The sequence below is a fragment of the Cavia porcellus genome, unplaced genomic scaffold (genome assembly GCF_034190915.1).
Source record: "Cavia porcellus strain 051 isolate PalLab524CR breed Dunkin Hartley unplaced genomic scaffold, mCavPor4.1 scaffold_6, whole genome shotgun sequence".
In the NCBI taxonomy this organism is placed as follows: domain Eukaryota; kingdom Metazoa; phylum Chordata; class Mammalia; order Rodentia; family Caviidae; genus Cavia; species Cavia porcellus.
The window spans coordinates 56,914,335-56,930,598 of record NW_026947489.1 but is presented as its reverse complement, the minus strand read 5'-3'; the positions used below and the strand labels follow the sequence as shown (position 1 = coordinate 56,930,598).

General features: G+C 58.2%; 1 protein-coding gene across 4 annotated transcripts in view; it reads left to right on the top strand.

The window, feature by feature from the left end:
- Kcnh2 (potassium voltage-gated channel subfamily H member 2) overlaps positions 1-13,425 on the top strand; it is a 42,798-nt gene extending 29,373 nt beyond the window's left edge. For 2 of the 4 annotated variants that reach the window (XM_063249514.1, XM_063249515.1), the window contains 13 exons: positions 772-936; positions 1,249-1,692; positions 2,195-2,406; positions 6,081-6,509; positions 7,123-7,510; positions 7,846-8,045; positions 8,461-8,713; positions 9,889-10,082; positions 10,392-10,491; positions 10,916-11,185; positions 11,289-11,475; positions 11,769-11,946; positions 13,088-13,425. In XM_063249514.1, the coding sequence (XP_063105584.1) occupies positions 772-936; positions 1,249-1,692; positions 2,195-2,406; positions 6,081-6,509; positions 7,123-7,510; positions 7,846-8,045; positions 8,461-8,713; positions 9,889-10,082; positions 10,392-10,491; positions 10,916-11,185; positions 11,289-11,475; positions 11,769-11,946; positions 13,088-13,237 (3,170 nt within the window). In that variant the 3' untranslated portion in view covers positions 13,238-13,425. 4 annotated transcript variants of the gene reach the window in all.
- Positions 13,426-16,264: the final 2,839 nt, after the last annotated feature.

Sequence of the window (16,264 nt, the reverse complement as noted above, 5' to 3'; positions counted from 1 at the left end):
CAACTTCTGTACTTATCGCGTTGCTAGCAACACCATGGCTGGGAACCAGTGTTGAGAGAACAGAGGCAGAGACAGATAGCAATGGCCAAGCACCCGAAGTGCCCAAGACCTGCCAGGCCTTGTCCTGAGCACTTACACGCATCCACTTGTTTAATCTTCACAGCTCCTGGGGAAAGTTATTTTAATTCCTATGTTGTAGGTGGAGGTGAGGCACAGGGCGTTAAACAGATTAAAAGCAGCTCATCCATCAGTAAACAGCAGAGACCAGATCTGAGGCCAGAGATTCAGGGCCCATAGAGCCTGTGGTTTTTTTTTTTTTTTTTTTTTTTTTTTTTTTTTTTTTTTTGAGACAAACTACAAAGTCTCACTTTGTAGTTCAGGGATGCCTTGAACTCATGGCAGTTCTGCCTCAGCCTCCTGGGTGCTGAGATTACAGCAATGGGCTTGATCATGGGAAAAACAGAGAACTGGGAAACATGAAAACAGTGAAAGAAAGGATCATAAGCCAGTGAGAGGAAAGTGCGTAGGGAAAGAGGGCTAGTGAGCTGGGGTGGACAGAGAGAGGGAGCTAGGGGACAGTCTGGAGCAGAGCAAGGGACAGGACGCAAACTGGCAAACGCCTGTCTGGGAGCGGGGTCAGGTAGGGAACTGTGGTGGAAGTTCTGGGAAGGGCAGAAGTGGCCAGACCCTTTTGGGCTTAGGGGTCCATCCTGGCCAGTTTTGTAGCGGGGCCACGGACGCCACCATAGCTGTGTCCTCCGAACTCTGCAGGGAGCTGCTTCCTGTGTCTGGTGGACGTGGTACCTGTGAAGAACGAGGACGGGGCTGTGATCATGTTCATCCTCAACTTTGAGGTGGTGATGGAGAAGGACATGGTGGGGTCCCCAGCTCGAGACACCAACCACCGGGGGCCCCCCACCAGCTGGCTGACACCTGGTAAGTGGACAGACGGGTGGAGGGACCACAGTGAGATCCTGTCTCAAAAACTAAAACCAAGTTATAAAAAAGAGAAGATAGCAGTACCTAGTGGTGCAGAGATTCGCCGCAGACTTAGGAGCCTGAAATTTGGCTGGAAATGGGAGTTGATTAGTTAAGCTTCAATAAGGTTGACAGGTCTCTGGGAGTTGAGTTCTGTGCATGGGTCTGGGCTGCCCTGTCATGGTCCCTGGACCCCTTTGGCCAGAACTCCAGTTCTTGTGGCCTCCAGGCAGCTGTGGTCCCGATGCCATTGGCTCCCTCCTTTTCCAGGCCGTGCCAAGACCTTCCGGCTGAAGCTTCCTGCGCTACTGGCCTTGACCACAAGGGAGTCGTCATCAGTGCGGCCAGGGGGCACAGGTGGCTCCGGTGCCCCGGGGGCTGTGGTGGTGGATGTGGACCTGACGCCCGCGGCACCCAGCAGTGAGTCACTTGCCCTGGACGAGGTGTCTGCCCTGGACAATCATGTGGCAGGACCGGCGGAGGAGCGGCGCGCCCTTGTGGCCCCGGGCTCACCGCCTAGCAGTGTGCCAGGCCCTCCACACACCTCACCCAGGGCCCACAGCCTCAACCCTGACGCCTCGGGCTCCAGCTGCAGCTTGGCTCGTACGCGCTCCCGGGAGAGCTGCGCCAGTGTCCGACGAGCCTCCTCGGCTGACGACATCGAGGCCATGCGTGCCGGAGCGCTGCCTCCACCACCGCGCCATGCCAGCACGGGTGAGGGCACATGCCCAGCTGACTGCCTTGCCCTGGCCCCTTCGGGTCTCTTCCCTCTCTCCTGTGTCCTGGGGACCTGGGAGCCTGGGAGGTGGAAATCCTATTAAGCACTTATTTAATCTCATTAAGTGGCCTTTTACTCTATTAAGTGTGCATTCATCCCATTGCATCTTCTACTCACAGAGCCCTTGCTGGTGCATGGAGCCAGCCGTCCCAGGATGTCCTGGGGCAGGGATGATCATGGGGACCATGATGGGCAGGAGAGGCCACAGGGGCTCTTGTCACAGTGCCCCCTGAAGAGGCCCTTGCTCCATTTCATAGTGGCATAATTCTCTGCTTCCATAAAATGAGGAGGGGGCTGGCCTTGTTTGGTTTCCAGGTCATTTGAGTCAAACTGGCTGGCCAGGAAGGGCCCAGGCCCCACCCTAGCCTCCAAGTTGAATGTCTGATTGTCCTCTGGCCCTGCCCACCCACCTGACCCAGCTTTGCCTCTCCATCCCAGGGGCCATGCACCCCCTGCGTAGTGGCCTGCTAAACTCCACCTCAGACTCGGACCTCGTGCGCTACCGCACCATTAGCAAGATCCCCCAAATCACCCTCAACTTTGTGGACCTCAAGGGTGACCCTTTCTTGGCCTCGCCCACCAGTGACCGGGAGATCATAGCACCCAAAATAAAGGAGCGAACCCACAATGTCACCGAAAAGGTCACCCAGGTAGGTGCCCAGTTGCCTGGGTCCTTGTCATCTGTGGGGAGCTTCCAGGGGAGGGAGGGAAGCAGGCTGTGGTTCAGAGGGGTGGAGTGGGGGCCTGGTCGGTGAGGAGTGGCTGGTTGTGGTAGAGAAATGAATCCTAGAGAGAGGGAGATTGGAGGGGAGGTGGCCTTGGGACACGCAGACACGGATAGGTTGATGGGGTGTGTGCTGGAGCAGACAGGGTAAGGACAAGAAGAACTCGAGGTTCGGGAGGAGGGAGGGCCGGGATAAATGGGAAAAGCCAACAGGGAGGAGCTTCCAACCGGAAGGGGCCACAGAGGTCAAAGTCAGGGGGTCCTGATTGCGCTAGGCAGAGGTAAGTCAGGTGGCCGCTGGCAGTGGGAGGTGGCCTGGAGGTGCCTACCTTGTCCCTACAGCACAAGAGAGGAATTTTCCTTCCGTGGGATGGTGGGTGCAAAGATACAGAGGGATCAAATCTCAGAATCCCCAGCCAGAGAAAACCACCAGCCTTGGGGCACTGACTAATGTAACCCAGTACAGGGCCAGCCTGGTTCTTGGTCCGTTTTAGCTCTAGCAGCAGGGTGGTCCTAAGGCCAGCCCAGCCCCTGCTTCACATCCTGAAGGAAAGTGGAGGGTCAGGAGTGGGCTCCTTGCAGTGATGAGGGAGGAGCCCAGAATGGCAGAGGACCTTGTCCTCAGCTGTTCCCTATGGCCGTGGGCACAGTGGCTGCCTGGTTGGCCAATGTGAGAGAGCTGCCCTGCTCTGGCCTCCTTGGCCAGCGTCCTGGTCCTGGTCCTGGTCCTGCTGCCTCTGGCTCTCTGGGTCCCTGCCAGGCCTCCATCCCCTTGGCCTTGACTCCAGAGCGTCCCCCCTCATCTCAGTGCCTTATCTGGAAGCTTTTACCACTTCCCCCTGGTTCCTGGGTCTCAGTTCCCACCTGGGCCCCTGGCATGAGCTCGCTCCTGTGAATTGGCATGTACCTGCGTGTTGCGGATCGTGCGTGTGCATCTGTGTGTGTCTGTGTGCGGTGCCCTGCCAGTTACTGGGCGTCTCTCCATCTCTGGGTGTCTCTGTCTGACTCTGGCTGGCTCAGCACTGGCCTGGCGGGGCGGGGGTGTCGGGGAGACCATTAATCTGCGGTGACAGGTCGGGCTGCTGGGCGGAGGGGGAGGGGCATGTTCTGCGGGAACCGCTGCAGCAGGAGCCAGAGCGGCCCGCGGGGGAGGGGGCCTTTGGCTGGGCACGGGGTGGAGGGGCGGGCACGGGCGGGGGCGGGGGCGGGGGAGCCCAGTGTGGCGGGGTGGGGACCTGGGAGGAGGAGGGGCCGGCCGGAGGAACCACCTCGGTTCCCACTGCAACCGCAGGGCTGGCGGCAGGAGAGCAGAGCACAGTACCCCGGCAGCAGGGCCCACACCAGGGGGCCATGGGCAGCGCCAGGCAGGCAGGCTATAGCCCACATTCATTGCCCAGGTGACCCCAGCCCCGGGGCTCGGCTCCTGCCACCCTGGCTCCATGCCAGAGGTGTCCCCAGCTGCCGTTTGGCCAGCTCTGGGGCGGTGCTGCTGGGGTTCCAGTCAGGTGCTGGCCAGGGCCTCGGGCCCCAGGGCAAGCAGGCTGGGGGCAGCCAAGCCCTCCATGGCGGCCCTGGCAAGGAAGGTGAGTGGGACAGGGGCTCTGCGGCCCAGGACCCAGAAAGGCCGCGTGAAGCGGGCTGTTCGCATCTCCAGCCTGGTGGCCCAGGAGGTAGGTGATTCCCCGCCCCCCCCAGCCGTTCCCCCTCCTTTCCGGGCGAGGGCATTGAGATGGGGCATGTGGTGCAGAGGGTTCTGGCTCCAGGGTGGGGAGAGGACTTCCAGGAAGCAGGGTGGTTTGGGAGCCCTGGGGTTTGCGTCCCTGCTTGCTATCATCCTGTCTTCCTGTACTGCAGGACTGGGGTTTCTAGTGTTTCCTTGCTTCTCCCACTCACTCCTACGGCTTGAGATGCAAAGGAAGGAGAGGGACCACAGGAGTTACATGAGTGCCCAGAGAGGATGGCGAGGACGTGGAGGGGGGCGAAGAGCTAGTGGGCAGAGACACCAGAGGTTGGTGGGCAGCAGCCAGGCCTGGCACAGAGGCGCTGGCCTCCCTCCCTCTGTGCTGGGGGCGGACCCTGATCAGGTGGAAGAGGCTTGGCCTTCCTTTAGGGAGTTTGAGGAAGTGGGGTTCAGAGGGTACTTGGTGGGTGGTGAGGGCATGTAGGTCCCCAGGCTGGTGACCCTGCTCACCTCTGAGCCCACCTCTTGGGGCCCACCTCTGTGTCCCAAGTAGTCTCCCTTCCCAGAGCCTAGACGGGGGCTTTGGGTGAGTCTGAGAATCCCATCCGTGCCACCCTCACCCATCTACCCTGAACCCCTTCTGCCGGGGCTCACAGACTCCTTCCAGCAGGGTACAGGTGTGGATAGGGTTCTTCTCACCCACAGCATAGCACACAGGGCTGGATCAGAATTCTATAGGGCAGTACTGGGCTCCATACTTGGCCCAAGGCTGACCCTTGGGCAGATGGGGCCAATGGATCTAGACCTTGTGTCTCAGTTGTACCCTCCATTGGAACGGCAGGCAGACTTGGGAGTGGGATTGCTGTGGTCCTGGGTGCTCCAGCAAAGTCCCCAGGTTCTGACACTGCAGGTACAAGAAGGAGTCCTATCCTAGGGCAGCTTCTGTCTTCCACTCCTTGACCATGGGGTCCTGGCCAGTTCCTTTTGCAGTTCCTGCTTGACTCCTGAAAGGCTCCTGTAGCATGCACATTGTCCTCTGACTTTAGGGAAAAGCTACTTGGGTTGAAAGCTGGACTGGTGGCTGTCCACAGGGTCCTTGCCTGCTGCAGGCCCCAGCTGCTTCTCTCTTCCTCCCCAGGGGCTCAGTGTCCATCCCATGGTGGCCGAATTGGTAACTATGAGTCATCTTAGCTCCTAGTTATTTCCCCTAAGTAGATGCTCTCTGAACAGGCCTTCTGCCTGAATATGAGTCCGAGTCCTTGGGACTCCTTCTGGCTCAGAGGCCTGCAGGTGCCCAGCCTGGGACTCTGGTCCTGGGATCTGGAGAAGGCCTTGGGTCCAGCTGCCCAGGGGCACAGGCCCAGGATTGGGGGAGGCTTTGAGAATGGGCCATTCGTTCGAGGCAGATGTCTCTGACAGAGGGTTCTGAGTGCGAGGGCAGACAAAAGGGACACGGGGCCAGCTTCTGGGACAGTGTGCAAAGCTGGCCTAATTCTCTTGTTTGGTTTGGGAGAAGGTGTGCTGAGGCTCTTGTCCCCTGGTCTGTCCTGGCTCGGACTCCTCTATGCTGGGCTGTGTCCTCTGTGTCCCTTCAAAGTGAGAGAGGCTGCCTTGGGTGGAGAGGGGGTTGGGAGAGCCTATGGTGGGAGCATCTTGGTTCCTGTCTCCCAAAGCAGCCATCTGAGACCCCTTGGCTGGCGTCTTTGGACCAGTGGCATGAAGGGTCTGGCTGGGAGCTTCAGTGACCATTTTGTGGGTTAGGTCTCTGGCCCTGGGGCCATTGCCCAGGCTAGGAGCTGCTGGTTGAGGGGTAAACATTCTGATGGAAATCTTTTGGCTTCCCCTTACTCTCCTTGGCCCTACCCTCGAGGTCCCACGCCTGTCCCCATCCTTCACCTGTACCTTGCTCACCCGCCCAGGTCCTGTCCTTGGGCGCTGATGTGCTCCCTGAGTACAAGCTGCAAGCGCCACGCATCCACCGCTGGACCATTCTGCACTACAGCCCCTTCAAGGCTGTGTGGGACTGGCTCATCCTACTGCTGGTCATCTACACGGCTGTCTTCACACCCTACTCGGCTGCCTTCCTGCTGAAGGAACCAGAAGAGGACGCCCAGACGGCTGATTGTGGCTATGCCTGCCAGCCACTGGCCGTGGTAGACCTCATCGTGGACATCATGTTCATCGTGGACATCCTAATCAACTTCCGCACCACCTACGTCAATGCCAACGAGGAAGTGGTCAGCCACCCTGGCCGCATCGCCGTCCACTACTTCAAGGGCTGGTTTCTCATCGACATGGTGGCTGCCATCCCCTTTGACTTACTCATCTTTGGCTCTGGCTCTGAGGAGGTGGGACTGGTGGGGGGAGAGACTGGGAGGGTGTGGGTGGAGTGGGGGCTTGTGGCAGGTAGTGGTGGAGGAGAGAAAGGGAGCTGCCCGGGTACCTCAGGAAATCTGTGCTCAGTCCACCCTGTATGAGTTTCCTACAGAAATTTAGGAGGTGGGGGGTTTCTTTGCTAATTTGTGGACCTAAAGGGACCATTGTTTTCAAATTTACACATGAGTGTCTTAGAAGCTTGTGGGAGGTATTTTGGGGTGACTTTTGTACCTTTTGGGACCCTTTTTTCTGTGTTTTTGAGATAGGGCCTTACTAAGTAGTTCAGGCTGGTCTTGAACTCACCACAGTGATCCTCCAGCCTCAGTCTCTCGAGTGCTGGGACTGCAGGTGTTCACCTCTGCATCCAGCTGAGTCTCTTCCTCATTTTCACTGCAGGACTGGGACTGCATTGTCCTAACGCTGCCACACAGATCAATATGGGTACTGTCACAGAGGCTTTGATTAGTAGGAAGACATTCTGGGAGGAAGTCTGGGGGAGCTTCCCACGAGTACCCTCTCCAAGGCCTCAGTGTCCCCTGCTCCTCATTTGCCTGCACCCTGACTGTGCCCCTGCTTCACCCCTAGCTCATTGGGCTGCTGAAGACTGCTCGGCTGCTGCGGCTGGTGCGCGTGGCTCGGAAGCTGGACCGCTACTCGGAGTACGGGGCGGCGGTGCTCTTCCTGCTCATGTGCACCTTCGCGCTGATCGCCCACTGGCTGGCCTGCATCTGGTACGCCATCGGCAACATGGAGCAGCCGGACATGAACTCCCGCATCGGCTGGCTGCACAACCTGGGTGACCAGATTGGCAAGCCCTACAATAGCAGCGGCCTGGGTGGGCCGTCCATCAAGGACAAGTACGTCACGGCCCTCTACTTCACCTTCAGCAGCCTGACCAGCGTGGGCTTTGGCAATGTCTCACCCAACACCAACTCAGAGAAGATCTTCTCCATCTGCGTCATGCTCATTGGCTGTGAGTGCACCGTGGTGGTGGGTGGCGGTGGCAGGGAAGAGCCCTGGGTGGGGCAGAGAGAGGAAGCTAGAACCCCACCCCCCAACCCTGAGGTTCCGCATGGAGAGACTCCAGGGTCCACCAGCATGACACGATATGGAGGCTAGGATGCCAGGGCAGGAGAACATTGTAGGCCAACGTGTGTTTGAGTGTGTGTATGTGTATATCCACTCTCAGACTGAGACGTGACCGGACCACGGGTGTCGTTGACCTGGTACAGGGCCTGAGTGGAGGGTCCCCGTGGGCGGGCGGGGTCCCTGCGGATGCTGATGGCTCCACTCACCCACGCCCTCCAGCCCTCATGTACGCCAGCATCTTCGGCAACGTGTCGGCCATTATCCAGCGGCTGTACTCAGGCACAGCCCGCTACCACACACAGATGCTCCGCGTGCGTGAGTTCATCCGCTTCCACCAGATCCCCAACCCCCTGCGCCAGCGCCTGGAGGAGTACTTCCAGCATGCCTGGTCCTACACCAATGGCATCGACATGAATGCGGTGAGGCACCAGCCGAGGTGTCACATGGTGGCGGTTAGAGCTAAGATGGGGAGGATGGTGCCTCCTTTTGCCCACCAGCAAACCGGAGCCCAGGGGTTCCTTCCTGGGAGAGCTTTGCCTTTAGGGCAGGCACTGTACCAGGCCCTTCATATAGGGGATAGAGTTAAATCGTCCTACCCCAGAGGGATGAATTGGTCCTGCACTCTCCCTGAGAACATGGAGGTCTAGAGACCAAGGGTGCCCAGCCAGAGGCAGTGCAGCTGGATTGGGAACCAGGTGCCTTTCAAGGCACTCTGGGAAACCCCAGGCCTCTGGGCTTAGAGGAGGAGGTTTTCCTGAGATAGAGGTGTGGGCAGTACCAGGGTGCAGGCAGCACTCAGGCGAGGGCGTTCTGAGCTGTCCCACCCTCCCACAGGTGCTGAAGGGCTTCCCTGAGTGCCTGCAGGCTGACATCTGCCTGCACCTGAACCGCTCACTGCTGCAGCACTGCAAGCCATTCCGAGGGGCCACCAAGGGCTGCCTTCGAGCCCTTGCCATGAAGTTTAAGACCACACACGCGCCACCGGGGGACACGCTGGTGCACGCGGGGGACCTGCTTACTGCCCTGTACTTCATCTCCAGGGGCTCCATCGAGATCCTGCGGGGTGATGTGGTTGTAGCCATCTTGGGTATGAGACTCGTGTAGACAGAGGATGGGAAATAACTGCCAAGTCTAGAGAGGCCTCAGCCTTCTGAATACTCAGTCACTTAGGGTGTGGACCTGGGGCTGCTGTCAACGTTTGGGGTTCCTTTAACTCATCCACCCTTAGGCCTACCAGAGGGGACAGCAGAGAGAAGTGCCCCTCCTACCCATGGTATGGGGTGCAGAACTCTGGGGGTTTCCAGGTTCCCCTGAATTTCAGGGAACTTCATGATCTCTCCACTTGCTTCCTTAAAGTAGGACCAAATGTAGATGCCCCAGGTATGCAGCAGAGGAGCAGGTGCCTATCTGGGGGCCATGCATAGATTTCACTAGGGCCAGGTGGGTCCCTGCAGCCCCGTGCAATCTCACCATGGCAGACCCCTCGCCATGTCCAGAGGAAGGGAGTCCAGCCCCTTTCCCTCACAGCCTCTCCATCCTGCCCTGGTCCCTCTGTGCACGTGAGTCTGCATGCTAGGGGTTTCTTGACTCTCTTTTACTTCACCCTGCCTGCCTTAGGGACACATGCATTGAAACAGTTTTGACCATGGTGGAACATTCTAGATTTAAAAAAAAATATTTTTCTTAGTCCACGTTTGCAGTCCATAATGATTGAATTCACTGTGGGGAGTTGGTACCTGTGCAGAGGGCATCTTAATTTTTTCTATGACTTCTTCTCTTCCCCTCCTTCACATAGATTTTTATTTCTTGGTTCAACACAGACCTATTCCACAAGTGTTCCCCCAGCAACTAAATCAAGTTGACCGTAGAGCAGAGTGTGTATTCCATTCTGTTGTTTTTTGTTATGTGCTGAGATAAGCTCGGCTATCTTGTTTTCTCTCAGTTACACAAGTGCTGGTTCTGGCTCATCGCTGTGTTCTCATCTGTGATTTGAAGAGTATGCTTCTGGGGTGCAGCTATTGAGTACGAGTGTTTGGCACATGGGGCTAGGGATTAATAGTGGGACTACAACCCAAGGAATTCAGGGCCACCGGCAGAGCTGGGTCATCTGGGATGGTCCTTTTGCCTGGCTCCTACTTTCTGGGAGACCCAGTGTTCCTGGCTCCTTTCTTAGGCACTGCAGGTTGTGGGGCAGCTGCCTGCTGGGGAACCACGATGCCGGCCCCATGCGCTGAGGTCATTGTCACTTTCTTTGGCCCCCAGGGAAGAATGACATCTTTGGAGAGCCTCTAAACCTGTATGCACGGCCTGGCAAGTCCAATGGGGATGTGCGAGCCCTCACCTACTGCGACCTGCACAAGATCCATCGGGATGACCTGCTGGAGGTGTTAGACATGTACCCAGAGTTCTCAGACCACTTCTGGTCCAGCCTGGAGATCACCTTCAACCTTCGAGATGTGAGTGGGACATCTGGAGTTGGCCTCTGCCTCCAGGAGAGCCACCTGCTCCTCCTCTTGCTGTGAGGCTGCGCCTTCACTGTGTGGCCTTTAAGGTGTTGTTTCTCTGCCTTGGTTTCCCTGTCTGTCAAGGTCATCCTAAAGCCATACTAGGCTGTGAAAGTCCCATTTCAGCCCTGGGGCGGGGATCAAGGAGGTGGGCAGTGGGGTGGGATTCCCCAGAGCAGGAGTCTAGCTCCACTGCATCTGTGTTACCGAGGGACCAAGGCTGAGGGAGCCGAAGGGATCTGACGCTGCTCTTGGTTCCAGACCAACATGATCCCGGGTTCTCCTGGCAGCACTGAGTTAGAGGGCGGCTTCAATCGGCAACGCAGGCGCAAGCTGTCCTTTCGAAGGCGCACCGATAAGGGTGAGGTGGGCGAGGGGTGGGTGGGGTGGTGACAGGAGAGGCTGGGAGGGCAGGGCAGGCTTGGACCCTGGACCTTCCTGCCCCTTCCATGGTGCCCGCTCCTCCCTCCTTTGTGGCCTCCTTGAACTGACACCTCCTCTGGGAAGTCCTCTCCTCAGGTCCAGGGCAGGTGAGGGGCTCTTTGTCCGCATGGGACTGGAGTCTTGGGCCTGGAGCTGTTGAGGCGGGTAGAGGCAGGACAAAGGAGGGCAAGGGGCCAGCCACAGGACTCTCAGGGAGACCCACCCCGCAGGGACACCACGAGTACCAAGGGGGCCCCAGAGTGCTCTCTGTGGTCAGGAACAGAGAGAGAGCTGCCCAGGGCATCCCACCCAGCCTGGTCCCTAGCCCCTCCCTCCCTGAGGTGCTATTTTTCTTCCTGCAGACCCTGAACAGCCGGGGGAGGTGCCGGCCTTAGGGCCAGCCCGGGTGGGTGCAGGGCCCAGCAGCTGGGGCCGGCCGGGAACGCCATGGGGGGACAGCCCATCCAGTGGCCCCTCCAGCCCCGAAAGCAGTGAAGATGAGGGTCAGGGCCGCAGCTCCAGCCCACTGCGCCTGGTGCCCTTCTCCAGCCCAAGGCCCCCTGGGGAGCCGCGGGGCGCAGAGACCCTGACCGAGGATGGTGACAAGAGCGACACATGCAACCCACTGTCTGGTAGGGGCGGGGCCGGGCTACAGGGGGTGTGGCAAGGCCACGGGGTGGGGTTGGGGTGGGCGTGGCTTTCTCCCCAGCCTTACCCCTGCTCTCTCTGCTGCAGGCGCCTTTTCTGGGGTGTCCAACATTTTCAGCTTTTGGGGGGACAGTCGGGGCCGCCAGTATCAGGAGCTGCCACGATGTCCCGCCCCTGCCCCCAGCCTCCTCAACATCCCTCTGTCCAGCCCTGGCCGGCGGCCCCGGGGCGATGTGGAGAGTAGGCTGGATGCCCTGCAGCGCCAGCTCAACAGGTAAGGAGGGTGACCCAGGGCGGTGGCAGAAAGTGGGCTCACTATGGGCATAGTCAGCTGTTTGTTTCCCTGGTGGTGTCCTGAGGTAAAGGGAGAGTTTTGCTGAGTCCTGGCCAGTCTGTGATCCACTCCTCCACTCCAAGCTGAGCCAGCCCTGCTCACAAGAGGGAACCTGGGGTTGACCAGCTGGCCCACCTCACCCCCAGATCTTGGAGTCAGTCCCCGGCATCTCTGTTTCCCCACACATCCTCCTCCACGGGACCCAAGTTTGTTCTCCTTCCTTCTTGCCCCAGGCTGGAGACCCGGCTGAGTGCGGACATGGCGACTGTCCTGCAGCTGCTACAGAGACAGATGACACTGGTCCCACCTGCCTACAGTGCTGTGACCACTCCAGGGCCCGGCCCCGCTTCCACCTCTCCCTTGCTGCCCATCAGCCCCATCCCCACCCTCACCCTGGACTCGCTTTCTCAGGTGAGTTCCAAGCCCCTCCACGGTACCCAGGCACCCTAGGCCTGCCCCTTCTGTCCTACCTTGTCTGTTTTCTATGTCTCCAAAGCTGTCTGTCACACTGTCTGCCCTAGATTCCCATCACCCCATTCCTGCCCTCCTTCATCCAGGACCAAGGGACAAGATGAGCCGCTGGCACTGGAGACCAGCAGCAGAGTGGCTTGGGCTCCCCTGGTGTTACCTGAAGGTCCTGCTCTGATGGAGCTGCCTGAGCTTGGGCCTGGGCTGGGGAGTACTTGTGGGTCCCCACTCTGGTCTCATCTCTGCCCATGTTGGCCCCCTGCTTTAACTGTATCATAGCGAATGTTTGAGGGCCCACTTGTGCTGAGCCAAGCCCCCTGGGCCTGCTGGGGGCGGGTCTCAGGTGCCTCTTGTCCTCTCCTGAGTGGACACGTGTGCTCCCAGCTCCCTGAGCCAGTTGCTGTGGGTGAGGATGGGGGCTCCTCTGGCTCTTAGAGACGGCCTGGGATCTGCACCCCACCCCCTTTGCCTGGCACTGCTCCCCCTCCCATATGCTGCCTGCTCCTGTTTGCAGACACCAGGGCCCACGTCAGCAAATGTGCCAGTCTTCCTTCACAGCCTCCTCCGCAGGGATCTCACCAGCAACGCGTCAGCACCCACAAACCCCTCCCGCCTGCCCTGCGCTCTCCCTGGCCTTCAGAAGCCTGGCCGCCAGCCTGCCTCTAACTCTAGGGCCTGGCGTTCTTTCTAGAATTGTAGGAAGGAACACTGTCTCTCTGTTCCTGCTTCTGTCCCAGCTCAGAGACTCCTTCCAGAGTAGGTTTGGATCCAGCTGCCATGTTCCCTGAGATGCAAGAATCTGCGGCCTTGAGCCTGGAGCCAGACCCCCTGGGTCAAGGGCAAGCCACTCAGCTGTCCCCCATTACCGGCGCTTGCTCTGACAGTGCATTTCTCTTAACCATAGTGCCTCACCTTCTTGGTCTCTGTCTTTCGTCTGCTTGGACCTTTTTCCTGGACCTTCTATAACCTTTTGTGCCCATCTGACCTTTTTCTCTGTCTTCAGTGGCCTGGATTCTTGTCCCCTGCCCCCTTTCTCTTCCTCTTGGGCCTTCCTACCTACTCACATTCTGTTCTTTCTTTGCAGGTTTCCCAGTTCGTGGCGTTCGAGGAGCTTCCGCCCGGAGCTCCAGAGCTCCCCCAAGATGGCCCCACTCGACGCCTCTCCCTGCCCGGCCAGCTGGGGGCCCTTACCTCCCAGCCCCTGCACAGACACGGCTCAGACCCGGGGAGTTAGTGAGGCTGTCTGGTGTGAACACGTGGCTCACCAGGGTTCCTGCACTGCCTGGGCCGCTCCCCTCGGAGGCCCTGCCCAGGAGGCCCTGGCCATGGAGGGGAGACGGGTGAAGGAGCAGCTCCTCCCCGGCCCTTGGGACCATCTCCTCCAGCAGTCCCCTGGGCCCCACTGGGAGGGGCAGGGGCAGGGCCAGGCAGTGGATAGGGGGTCTGTGGTCCCCCCACTGCCCTGGGGGCATTAGCTGGTCTAACTGCCCGGAGGCACCCGGCCCTGGGCCTTAGGCACCTCAAGGACTTTTCTGCTATTTACTGCTCTTATTGTTAAGGATAATAATTAAGGATCATATGAATAATTAATGAAGATGCTGACTATGAATAATAAATAATTATCCTGAGGTGACTTGATGGTTCTGAGAAGGTGCAGTGGCACCCTCTGTGTCCTGTCTTCAAATTTGGGGTATAGTGATCTGGGTCTGCCAGGAGCCTGGTCTACAGGGCCACCTGCGTATCTGGGGTGGGTATGTGCAGTGATGCGTGCAGTGATGTTTGCACACAGCCCATCCTCAGGGCTTCCCGTGTGGCTCTGCTTTCAGGGTAGCAAAGAACCAGGTGGCCTTTGGGTTAGAGGTGGCCTAGTGGGCTGTTCTCCACCCCAGTCCACCCCCTTGGCCATGCAGCCCCCAGAATGGCCCACGTCAAGGCCGTCGTACACTATACAGAGTCCAGCCCCACACTGGTCCTAACTTGGAACTCTGTTTGACCTGAATGTGGCCTCTGCCTAAACCTTCAATTTAGCATTTTTTAAAAAATTTTTTAGGGGCTGGGGATTTAGCTCAGTGGTATAAATGCCTGCTTTGCAAGTACATGGTCGTGAGTTCGATCCCTGATACCGATTAAAAAAAATTTTTTTTTTTTTTTGAGACAAAGTCTTTCTGTGTGGCCCACTTTGGCTTTGAATTGGCCTCTATCCCAGCCTGGCTTTAAACACTCAGTGATCCTCCTGCCTCAGCCTCCTGAATGCTGGATTACAGATGTGCATCATTGCACCTGGCCTGGGCCTCCCCTGAACCCAGCTGTGGACACAGGCTTTCTCAGTCCTGTGCAGAGTTCACCTGCATCTGGCTCCAGGGTGACCACATCTTGATCTCTGTAGCCTTCAGTGACCCCAAAGGCATTTCACCCAGGTCTCTGTGGAGGGTGGGTGTGGTTGTGAGCATGGGAGGGGCTGCCCAGGTGGCCTAGCAGTGTCTGTGTTGGTGGACTAGGGACTGGGCAGTAGACAGTTTCATCTCGGCCCATGTCTAATGGTGAGCAGTGTGGGTGCATGCTGGGCTTGATGCCCTCAGTACCCTGGGTTCTCTGTTCCCTGGCATCGTGGCATCTTTGTTACCATCTGTCCTTGTCCTTATCCTGTCCTCATCCTGGGACCTCAGCTCCCCATTCACACCCCTCAGGGTTCAGGATTGGGTAGGTAAGGGAGGCTTTTGTTGGGATGATGCTGATTATTTATTTGGGGCCTGCTATGGAGAACACAGCTGCCTGCTGTGAGGCAGGCAGGCCCACCCTGGGGCCTGGTGTGCACTTTGGGGCTTAGTGCAATGTGTGTGTGTGTGTGTGTGTGTGTGTGTGTGTGTGTGTGTGTGTATGTGTATGTGTGTGTGTGTATGCATACAAGGTTTGTTGCCAGCATGTGGGGAGCCTGAACACTGGTCTCTCACGAGAGCACATAGATGCCCTCAGCACCCTGGGTTCCCCATGCCCTGGACACAGGCAGTTGTTTGGCCTGGACACAGCTCCTGCAGGTGTGGCCTGTGTAGGGTCCCTGCCAGGAGCTGCCTGCCATGGTTGGAATGTGGGGAGGGAACAGAAGTCATAGTGGCTCTGTCTACCAGGTGTCACCACCTGCCAGATTGCAGCTGCTTTGTAACATTAGTGCCTGCCACTGTAAAAGTGGAGATTGTGAGTCCATGTGGCAGCCAGACTCAGGATAGCGTGGTGATTGTCCTAGAGTCACATTATGCTGGCAGGTGGCAGGTGTGTGTGACTCGTGTTTCCCCTGCTGCTCCTGTGTCTCCACTGCTTGGTGCTCAGACCACTGTCACCTGGGTCAGATCTGCTTACCCTGGCCTCCTCCTTTCATCCCGGCTCCTGGAACCACAGGGAAGTCGAGGGGTGAGCAAGCCATGGTGCCTCTGGCTGTCACTGCAGGGTGGGTAGCTGCTGACAGACTGTCATCCAGTGCTGAGGCTTCTCCCAAACCGAGAGTGCCAGAGGATGGGGCAGGAGCTGGAGGGGGCTGCTGCAGGCAAGGAGAGGGATCCGCCTGGCTTCCAACTCCTGGAGGAAGCCTGGAGGAGTGCCCAGAGCTGGCTGTCTCACAGCCAGGGCTGGGAGCTGGAAGCGAAGGGGCAGAGCCTGCTGCCTCCCACCTCTGTACTCACAACTCCAGGAGCACAGCGAGGCCCTAGCCATGTGTTCCATTCTGTGGTGCAGCCACTTGCACTGTCCAGGCACAAGCTCGCCACAGCAGCTGGCCTTACCTGGACTCCCATGCCACACAGCCTGGCAGCCACTGTCCAATTTCATGGAAATATAATGCAAGTGACATTCCCAGTATAGCCTCTATGGCAGGATTATTCTGTCTGCTTGGAGCCAGAGCCTGAGGAGCTTCTTGTACTTCAGAGTCTCTCCTGTGATAAGTAGACATGGGGTTGCACCCCAGGGATGGCCCCTAAGAACCCAAATATGGTTCATCTTCACCCCATGCTGTTGGCTCAAGGCAGTGCATAGAAATGATCTTTGCCCTGAGTTACAAGTACAGATTTTACTTGGTTCACTTTGGGGTGGAACTCCTGGGTGCCATCACAGCTGGACACTTGTGGCACATCAGGGAAGCCCCTGCAGCCTGGCCACCTCCTGCCCATGTTGCAGTGATGGATGGACTGGAGCATGCCCATGTCCTCAAGAGTTGGGTGGCTGTCTCCTCACTTGTAGAACAGGGTCCTCGGTGGCCCCTGGCTCAGGGATT